Below are 10310 nucleotides of genomic sequence, written 5' to 3'. Positions count from 1 at the left end.
GTAGCAGACAAAATACTAATTTCAATAGTTATTCTAAAACATCTCGTCCATTCATCTAAATTTGAATAAATGCTTCAACATTCAGCCGTGACTTAAATTCTTGAATATAAGCCTGAATGTCCGTCCAACAGGGTTCTTGCACACTAGTTAAAAAGCCAAAATATTGAGGACTCTAAATGTTTTTGTGTGATCGGGATAAAAAAAAAAAAAAAAGAACAAATCAGCCATAAATAAATAAAGGTGATTTTATTTGCTGTGGATATAACTTAAGAGGCTTGACCTGACCTCACCTTCGATCAACAGCTTTCAGTGAAGTTAGTTCATACGGAAAATTAATTGTTATTTATACGGCACCAAACACTGGAGCATCAGAAGCACAGACACAGCATTAAAACCACTGAAGGGAGAAGTAAATAACATTAACCATCTTATGACAACACAATACAAGGAAACCTTTGTACCTGGTATTCATGTGGATGTTACTTAGACATGTACCACCCACCTAGACCAGAACAGGCGCCCCCACCTCCCAGCAGGATGCGGTCTGACACAATCACGCACGCAGACGGTTTAGGAACATTGTGTTGCCAGACACCACAGGAAGGGACGTTCTCTGATGAGTCACAACTGGCTATATTAGACACAATATCAAGCAGGTGGTCATAATGTTATGCCTGATCCGTGTGTAACAACACAAACATGAGGATGAGACGCATAATACATGGAAGACTGATACTAAGTTAAAGGGTAGACATAGAAGCACACACATTATTAGTTGTGGATAACAAACATAACAAAAGCTCTGTCGTGTTTTGAGAAAGGAATCTTCTTGGTTTCGTGTTATCATGTTAAAACGTGGACACGGGCGACACCGACTCACCAGCCCAGTGTGTTTGTCGCTTCTAAACGATATGTCGTTCTCTCCCTTTTCAGTCTGTTTACAGGTAGAAAGATGTGAGGCGTCATAAATTAAAATCAAAACACTTTCTGTGTTTTTAATTCGTCCTCTGCTGATGACCGTGCAGCACAAACAGCACCAAGCACTGAGTGTGGCAAATGAGCTTTCCTTTTGGTCCTTTAAGTCCTGAAATAACACAAGAACACTACAGAACATATCACATATACCTCAGATGACTTGTTCTTTAAAGCAGCGTCTGCAGCGTTTATTGAAACGATGTGTATTAAATTTCCATTACAGCTGCCACCTGTGATCAAATGCACTCAAATGCACGGTGTCTGCTTTTAGGCTGAATTTCTGGAGATAAGAGCAACGTTTGCCTGGTGAAATGTATGTGGGGTGTCTGGCACTGTTTTACTATTTTTATGCTACATAAAAATCTATCCCCTGCCACCAATTATAAGAAATACCTCAGGCAAAACAGCAACACAGAAACTGGAGCCAGTGCTTTGAAGAAAGAGTCCAAGGCACTCCTCTAGCACACAATATACATGTATATATGTATAAAAAGCCTTTTTTGAGATGGCTATTTCATTATGAAATGGTTCACAAGGTTAGTACTAACAAATGGACACTGGGATACAACCCACGCATAGAGGTGCCAGTGCTTTATGGGGAATATTTAAATTTGTTCATGGTTCAAAATGTGATATTGTTGCATATTATTGTCCATATTCATGTTTAATATAAATGCAAAATATATTACCTAAAGAAATATCATGTGCAAACATAAAAAATTGGCATGTAGGCACAGTGGCATTTTGAGCTAACGCTAACCTAACCATGTTAGACTTCATATAGACTACAGCCAATAATACAATAAAACAACATTAACCTGTTCACAAGACAATTAGCAGCGATGCTGTTTTATTTTAGCATAGCCTATTATCATGCCGAAATGTATATATTTAGCAACAATAGCGTCTTACTTTCGTTTAGCTTAGCAGCACGCTAACGAGTAGACATTGAATAGGAATGAGATTATTTTAACTTAATACAAATAGATACATGCTAATACGTAGATCTGTAGCATAAATGTTGTGTTACTTTACATAATTTCTTCTTAGTAGCATGCTAACATGTAGATATGTAACAGGAATGGGGTTATTTTAGTTTAGCTTAATACAAATAGATGTGTGCTAATATGTAGCTCTTTAGCATTACTTTACATAAGTTCTGGTTGTCTACATGCTAACATGTAGATATTTAACAGCAATGGGGTTATTGTAATTTACATTAATACAAACAGGTACATGCTAATATGTAGATCTTTAGCATCAACATTTATATAAGTTCTGCTAATTTGTTTAGCAGCATTGCTTGGTTATGTTGGCACACTAACACCAATTAGGACCTTTCTGTTGCCAGCAATGTTAGTTTTGTGGTTATATTCTCTGAAATGTTGAGGCTACAGTTTCATCAATTTGGGGGCAGAGAACGAGTTTCAAAGACAACATTGACACACATAACTTCAGCAAATACTGCAGGTTGGTAAAGAAGAATAGTTTGCACAGAGCATACAGCGCAAAACCAACATCTGCTGCTCTGCTATTATGTTCACTTGAAATTTAGAAAAACTGCTATTAAGAGTAGTTCAGCGCTGAGCCGAAACTCACTAAAGACCTATTATTTATGCTTTGAAGGGTCAATAAAGTTATAACAATTCATTGTGATTAAAGCATTCATTCATTTTCTATTTTTTATTATCTGCTTGTCCTCTGAAGGTTGGTGGGACGGCTGGAGCCCATCTCCGAGGGTCATGAACGTCTTTAAACAAAATTTCATGGCGACTTTTTTGCATATTTGAATTTATTTTACTAGTGTTGCTTCCAATTAGTGTCGATTATCATTAGTCAAAAAGCTGGAAGTAAAAGTACTACACAATCAACACACTTCTGATCGGCTGTAGACAAAGAAGACACAATGAGTACTTTCATTTTTTTATTTTATTTTGGAAGTCTGTCGTCTTCCGACACGGGTCTCCGTGACCTCTGCAGTTTATCATTTGAGAAGCACAAATAAAAAGACACGAGACAAAGCGAAGACATCATCCGATAAGAACCTGACACTCGCTCAGCGTACGGCTAAACTACAAGTGCACTTTTTGTCTGAGAAGAAAGTAACAACGAGAAATATAACTGAGCAACACTTTGGTCGGTCATCTTATTTGGAATGTGGTATCAAGTTTGTACATTTTCCGTCCTTAAGACACAGTAACGAAATCTGACCTCGTCTCTAAGGAACCCGCACTTCTCCAGCGTTTCGTACATTAAAACTGGAGGTCACAGTACTCAAATTCATTTTGACCTTTCTTTCCGCCATTTTGGACATTTCCATCAAGAGATGTGCTTGTGTTATTATGACCTTTAGCGAAAACGGCAGTCCTTAAAAGGCAATAATTCTGTAAGGCAGAACTATATTTAGACAGTAAACACATTCATATTTAAGCAGCATCAGTTTGCAGGATTCACTGGTTTGACGCCTTTTACACAGGCTCCAGGTCACAGTAACAGACAGTAAAAGCTATTTGAAGACCGGAAGGAGGGGAGGAAGGAAAAGAAAATGACAGAACACTTGGGGCCGCTGCAAAAGTTCTGGATGCAAAAAACACAACAATGTCAATATTTAACAACGCAACCGTTTCCTTAAGACATAGCAACATTTACTCACCATGCTGCACCACACGCACAAACAGAAATACCCTTAAATCAGTCAGAACAGAGAGAAACACACACCAAGTTGTTTGCAATGAGATACGCGGCCTTAAAACAACCAGGGTTTTTTTTTTTTTTTTTTTAAATCTAATCTGAATCAAGTATTGAATCAGCTCAACAAATATGACAAATCTCTTGTGGGATAATTTTATATTTGCGAGTCTGAATGTTTGTTGGCTGCTGGCAAACAAACGTGAAGCCACAAAAAGCTGTAGTCGTCAAACGTTGGCACAAATATATATATTTTTTCAAACTTAAATCACTGACACAATGTGAATTTCAGTTTGATTTAAGACTGCAGAGTAGCTCCTTCTTTAACAAACATCTTTTTTTTTTGGCTAAGCACAGAAGCTTATTTAACGGCGAGTTACGTTGGGCATTAACGTTAAGTCCAACCATTTCTTCTAGTATAGGTGAACGCAAACATGGCTTAAAAAAAAAAAACAACAAAAAATAAGAAATCTGCAACATTTTTTTCCTTGTAGAAAAAAGCTGTTATAAAAGCTTAATGGAACTTGTGGCTTTTTATTGTTTGTGATCGCGCCATGCGTCGGAGCGCAGAACGGACGTCGACAAACGATCTGAACTTCAGGGGCGAGAGAGGAGATTCAAAAAAGCCATTTGTTAGCTTCAGGGTGTATGCGGGCATTGGGCCGACACGGCAAAACATCCAAAACGGAATCACTATCGCCACCAACGCTTCCAACGATGGCACGCGGAACATAATAGCCCTTTTATTTTTCTGTAAACCTTTTTTCACATCATCCTTGACCGACAAAGACTACAGCTCTAAACCACGCATTAAGTTACCGCACAAACCTTAGACCACGACTTTAAGAATAAATTAGCAGTTCGACAGGTTTCGGCTGTCTGTATGTGACGAGCTTTTTTTTAAATGACCGCTCACAAGTCCGAGGCATCGACAATGACCGGAACAAAAGGTAGAGAAGGTTTGATAAATATGTGACACGAAGGGAAGTCTGTGGAGCCGCCGTCGCGCTTTCACACGGCCTGAAGGCCCCTCTCGTGACCGTCCAGCTGCACCTTGATCTTGTGCAGTTCCTCGATCTCCTGGTGGTGGCGCTCCGTCTTGTGGCGCACCAGGGAGCGGTAGAAGTGAATGGTGAACACCACGAAGATGATCCCCACGGGGACCATGATGATGGTGGAGGCCAGCGCGGCCTGCCAGCCGCTGTTCTGGGCCGGCGGCGGCGTCGCCGTCGGCTTCTTCTGCTCCGAGTCCACGGGCAGGAACTTGATCCAGCACAGGAGCACGACCTCCGCCAGGAAGAGCAGGATGCCCAGGGCCGTGGAGAAACCCCAGGCCAGCTCGATGTAGTGGTGCATGCGTTCGTGGGGCGACTCGCTGACCGAGTTGAGGTTGTGGATGTTGCTGACGGCCTCCACGTTGGGCAGGATGCAGGTGCTGATGAGCAGGGCGAAGAGGTGCACCGCCACCAGCACCGTGGTGCACACGCTGAAGGCGATGAGGAGCACGCGGGGGTAATTGTAGTGCGTCTCCAGCTGCACTTCCACCATGGCCACCTGGGGCGTATATGAATATCCAAGTTACTGCATGTTCATGTCAAGTGTTTGCAAATTTACACTTTGCAGGAATTAGCTCTAAGGCCGGATCACATGTATCCCCGTTAGGCTTTCTTGAACATGTTTTACCCAAGTGTCTTTCTTCAGTTCAAAGCGACTGGTGAGGAATTTAAGTTTTTATCTGGAACATCTGAAAGTCACATGACCAGAGCCTGTAACAACCTGATATTTGCCTGTAACTTGAAGAACATGTTTTAATCCTTTTCTCCTAAATGAATGATACTGTGGCGTCCCATTAACTGCCAGAAGATCCAGACTCAACTTGTAAATTTTTTGGAAATACGAGTTAGTCCGCGTCCCCCTGTTCACCAGTCATTTAGAGCTGAAGAAGCCACTTGGACGAGCAGCGAAACAGCTTAAAAAAAAACTCTCATGGCCTTTGTTTCGACTGTGGTTTTGGGTACACCATGACCTAAATGACTAGAACCATCACAGACACACGTCATGTTCATTTTTCTTTTCTTTTTTTTTTAAAGCTGTTCTGAGGTGTCCTTTTTCAGCATCCATCCATCCATCCTCTTCCTAATTTAATATAAACACTCAGTGATTTCATTTAAAAGCCAACATGGTTGACTTTTTTTGTTGATTTATTTTGTGATCATCATTACCTAAAACAGGGGTCTTCAATGTTTTTTCAGGTCGAGGACCCCAAACTCCTGGAGAGAGTAATTAGGGACCTGCTACATATTATATATGTTCTATATTAAACTCGGGCTAGTTATATTTATAAATATACATTATTATTACCATCATTTTGCATTCAATATTCAGCTATTCAAACACTGCACAGGTTCAAATTATTATCCCCCCCCCCCCCAAACATGTGCAACAGTAGGGTGGACGTGTGAGTGCCGTGAACCTAAACATATGTAGATACATGGGATTTCACCTGGAGACTGAATCGAGTCTCCTTCAATATGTGGGGGAAAGTTAAAAAATATATATACAAAGAATGTCTAATCAACCACAGATTTTGCGACCTCCCTGCAGTACCTTCGCGAAACTCCTAGGGGTCACGGACCACCTGTTGCCCTTAGACAAGTGGAATGCTTCAACTTAAAGTGTTGTTTCAAATTCGTTACGAGGCGCAGCTGATGTCGGCACTTGTTCATTAGACTTCTGTTATATTTTTGTTAAAGTCTGCACCAATTCAGTCATAAAACTCCTTCAAATCTTCAGTCTGAAGTGTCAGTAGCAGGAGTGTTGTAAAATATCATGCACATCTGTCATTATTTAGTATTTATTTATTTATTATTATTATTCTTATTATTTGCACAGGCATTCGTTTAATTTAAACACGGTTATTTGAGAAGAATGAGCTGTTCTGGTGCGTTCATATAGCCATATATATATGTAGCCATATAACCTTTCAGTTCATATACAAGTCGTAACAAACGCAGCCATATATTCTGCAAATGTCTTGAGGCGTCACGTCTCACGTGTTAAAGCTTCAAGGAAATGGGAGTTATTTGAGGAATCCAAGGCAAGTTTTGCTGCAGGTACTGACTCTCGGATGGTTAAGCAACACTTCTGATGAAAAAGAAGATGTCTCAGTTGAGACATCTCCAGTTGAGAAAAAAAAAAACATACGGACATAAAAACCTAAGAGAGAGAATTCAACTCCTGCACATCCAGTCGAAGAGATAAATATTATGCTTCTCTTCACAGCTAAAGACATTAAAAAGTGACACGTATTTGGAAAGTTAAGAAAAGTTCAACTGTAGTTACTGAGTTATCAGCGATAAAGAAAACTGTTCTGCCAGCAGCATCGCATGGGGACGTTTTACGGTGATATAACAGACTCGTCCATTACAAAGTCGTATTAACATGCTTCGCTGTAAATGAGTGTCATGACAATACGCGAGAAATCAACCACAGCAGCCAACCATGGCATCTTAAACGCACAAACAGGAAATTTTAAATGACTTCCTTCCTGAGCTACCGAACCACACACACACACACACACACACACACACACACACACACAGTGCGGACGATTATCTAGGTCATGCAAGATTTGTGGTTACGATTTGAACGTTAACCACCAACTTTCTTATGAAACGGAAACAAAAAACAAAAAAAAAACAAATAACGACTCACCATTGCAAACCCAGAGAGCAGAGCGGAGGTCCTGCTGGACGCCTTCAGCTTGGCGCGGCTCAGGTAGAGCTTCCTCCAGGACAGGGCCTGCACCGAGTGGTGGTTGGAGCTGACCAGCTCCAGGTAACTGCGCCGGACCCAGTCCCTGTAGTCCATCCCGCCGCTGTCCGGGACCTGCTCCGAGGCTCCGGGGGCCGGGGAACCCATGGGCACGTTCAGCTCGCTGCTCATGGCACCTGATGAGAATTTAAAACTCGTGAACAGGGAATCATTTCCTTGCTAGACTCCCTTTTCCAGATATGCACTTTGGTATGTAGGGAAAACAACCTCAGAGTCAATGCAGAAATCCTAGGAAGCACTGTGCAATGAATTAAGCAGCTGTATACAATGACTTTAAGGTTAGTGACATTTAAAAACGTGGCAGTGGAGTTGGGGTGGGGGTCCCGGTCCTCCTGCAGGGTGCACCTGAACCCCTCTTAGCATGTTCAGAGTATATTTAGAACAGTGGTAAGTTAGCAGGATCCTTTTACCGAGTTTAGCCGAAAGAAAGCTAGTGCACCGCAGGGCTTTGGTTATTTTACTCAGTGCCAAGGCGGAAGAGAACATTTGTAACAATTCCACATAAAGATTTTGGTGCAATAACAATGTAAACTCATCACTAGGGTAAACTGAGGGAACAGAGGGTATTTAATGTCCCAGCTAGCTAACTAAGCTAACCAGTTCATTTCTAATTAGGTTGGTTAAGTTGTGCAGCTTTTGATTTCTATCAATCCCCTTCTAGTTTTACATATCTTACCTTTTTTTTCTGAATTGCAGACCCAAGCTCCGTCTTCTCTCCTTCCTGCACTGGGCCGACGGATAAATGAACGCTCCGACTCTTTGGGTTCAGCAACTTCCGCTCTTGTGTTTTTGCGGTTCTCACAAACGTCTCCGCTCCGAAAACAAAGCAGCCGAGCCAGGGTCTGTGTCCGCCATACCTCGCTGTTTTTTTTGTTTGTTTTTTTAAATTTGCTTACCCTTCACCCTCCAGCTGTGACGCTCAGGAACTGCCGTGGTCCTCCTCAGGTCTGTGTCTGTCTCAGCTGCGAGGTTTTAATAGAGCAGAGCGGAAGTACATGTTACAAATTAAAAGCTTTCCGGTTGGGCGTGTTGCTTTAAAAAATAAAAGAATAGTGGGGAAATAATAAAAAAAAAAGTCGTGTGCTAGCCATGTGCATTTGTGTGTATATTTATTTATTGCACAAACTACCCACACTGCCTACATTTTAAAATATTTTTAAAGCAATTACATTATATTATCAATTTTTAGCTTATATTTTCCTCTGTATATCATATATAGTGCAGTTTTTATGTGTATATTTGGTATATTCTTTATTTATTTATTTTTTTTAAATAGTTTTTTGTATATACATTCTTGCCTAATTCTATGCTACTGTAAAGGAAATTTCCCATGCGTGGGATAAATAAATAATATCTTATCTTATACGTGTGTTGGTATATAGGTATTAGATTAGATTAGAGTAGATTATATATTATGGGTTAAACGATTTCATTTTCTTAAAAAGAAAGTCAACGAATTTGAGGTGAAAGTCGAGTCGACGTCGACTAGTTGATGACGTCATAGGTAGAAAGTAATGCTTTTTCAACAGTGAAAAAAGAAACGCTGCAAAAATGTCAACTAATAAAACACAACAGAATTGAACATAAACACATGAGCTTATAATTATAATATACGTGTTATGTGCGTGTATACCTAGGCACACATTTACAGGTATAAAAATAAAAACCTTCATTTAAACCTGCATTTTGTATTTACTTGTGCTATCTTTGACTAATATTTAAATTTGGCCAACACCACTGTATTAGTCTTATTACTTTTATATTTACTGTTTACTTTTCATTGTAAAATACTTACTTAATACAGTAGTCAGAGCATGAAGCTTGTTCCCTATTATTGGGTTAATTAACATAAATAACGCCAAACTGCATTTTGATGTGTATGCACTTCTATTATATGCACTGACAATAAAATCTTATTCAAATTTTCATTCACTACTTATTGTGTAGCTTCCAACCACAATCTATAGATAACACTATATCCAAAAACGTTAAAGAAAGGACAAGAGTTTTTTGAAGACGTTTCACCCACTCATACCAATAGCTTCTTGGCATAAGGGCAAGTTGAGGTTTATATGGGAACATTTGTGGGTGTAGCCCACCAGAAACCTGCTTGACTTGTGTCTGTTAACGACCAGGTTCTCAAGTTACATTCGTATGTTCCCAAAGAAAAACAATAACTTTCCCTTAAAGTAAAACAGACAATAAATTAATCAAATGGACGTCAAATCCTCACCTGGTGACACTTAACTATTAACTAGTAGAAAACACATTGTCCTAGTTTGAAGTGGGTTGAGAAAAATAATGGCTTGTTTAATTAATTAATTAATTAATTAATTAAGTGTATCCGACCTAGTCTCTGTGATCCTTCCCCCCGGCACCCAGAGCCTGTTCTGTCACATTCTGATCCCTGCACATACGTCTTCAACATGAGGGCTGCGACCCCTAGCGGCTCTGCAGAGGTACAGCAGAAATGTCAAAAATCTTTAGTTGATTAGACATTTTTTATATATATATACACACAATCTCCCGGAATGACCACTCTACTTCTGCAAGAAAGAAAGAAAAAAATATATATTTGGACCTGTGTATTTGAATAGCTTGGTATTGAATGCATTTGTAAATAGCACTAGGCCAAGTTTATCGGGGAAAAAAACGTTGAAAGCCCCTGATGTAGAAGATGCATTAGTTATTATGATGCTGGAGGGGGACAGGGCTAAAGCAGAGAGACAGACAACCACTCTCACACCTGCAACCAATTTAGAATCACGAATTAGCCTAATTAGCATGTCTTTGGAGGAAGCTGGAGAACCTGG

General features: G+C 40.1%; 1 protein-coding gene across 2 annotated transcripts; it reads right to left on the bottom strand.

Moving 5' to 3' along the window:
* Window positions 1-2886: 2886 nt before the first annotated feature.
* On the bottom strand, window positions 2887-8454 carry orai2 (ORAI calcium release-activated calcium modulator 2). Of its 2 annotated transcripts, XR_007114347.1 has the most exons (4): window positions 8174-8454; window positions 7378-7613; window positions 4573-5217; window positions 2887-4501 (listed from the first exon to the last, which is right to left on the bottom strand). XR_007114347.1 is itself a non-coding variant. In XM_047607529.1 (3 exons), exons 2-3 carry the CDS (start codon window positions 7606-7608, stop codon window positions 4675-4677), a joined length of 774 nt encoding a protein of 257 aa, XP_047463485.1. In that variant the 5' UTR covers window positions 7609-7613; window positions 8174-8454; the 3' UTR covers window positions 2887-4674. The 2 variants fall into 2 exon arrangements, 1 of the variants encoding a protein (XP_047463485.1); XM_047607529.1 differs by having other exon boundaries at window positions 2887-5217.
* Window positions 8455-10310: the final 1856 nt, after the last annotated feature.

This window comes from Mugil cephalus, chromosome 15 (genome assembly GCF_022458985.1).
Source record: "Mugil cephalus isolate CIBA_MC_2020 chromosome 15, CIBA_Mcephalus_1.1, whole genome shotgun sequence".
Classification (NCBI taxonomy): domain Eukaryota; kingdom Metazoa; phylum Chordata; class Actinopteri; order Mugiliformes; family Mugilidae; genus Mugil; species Mugil cephalus.
This window is presented reverse-complemented; position numbering and strand designations above follow the sequence as displayed.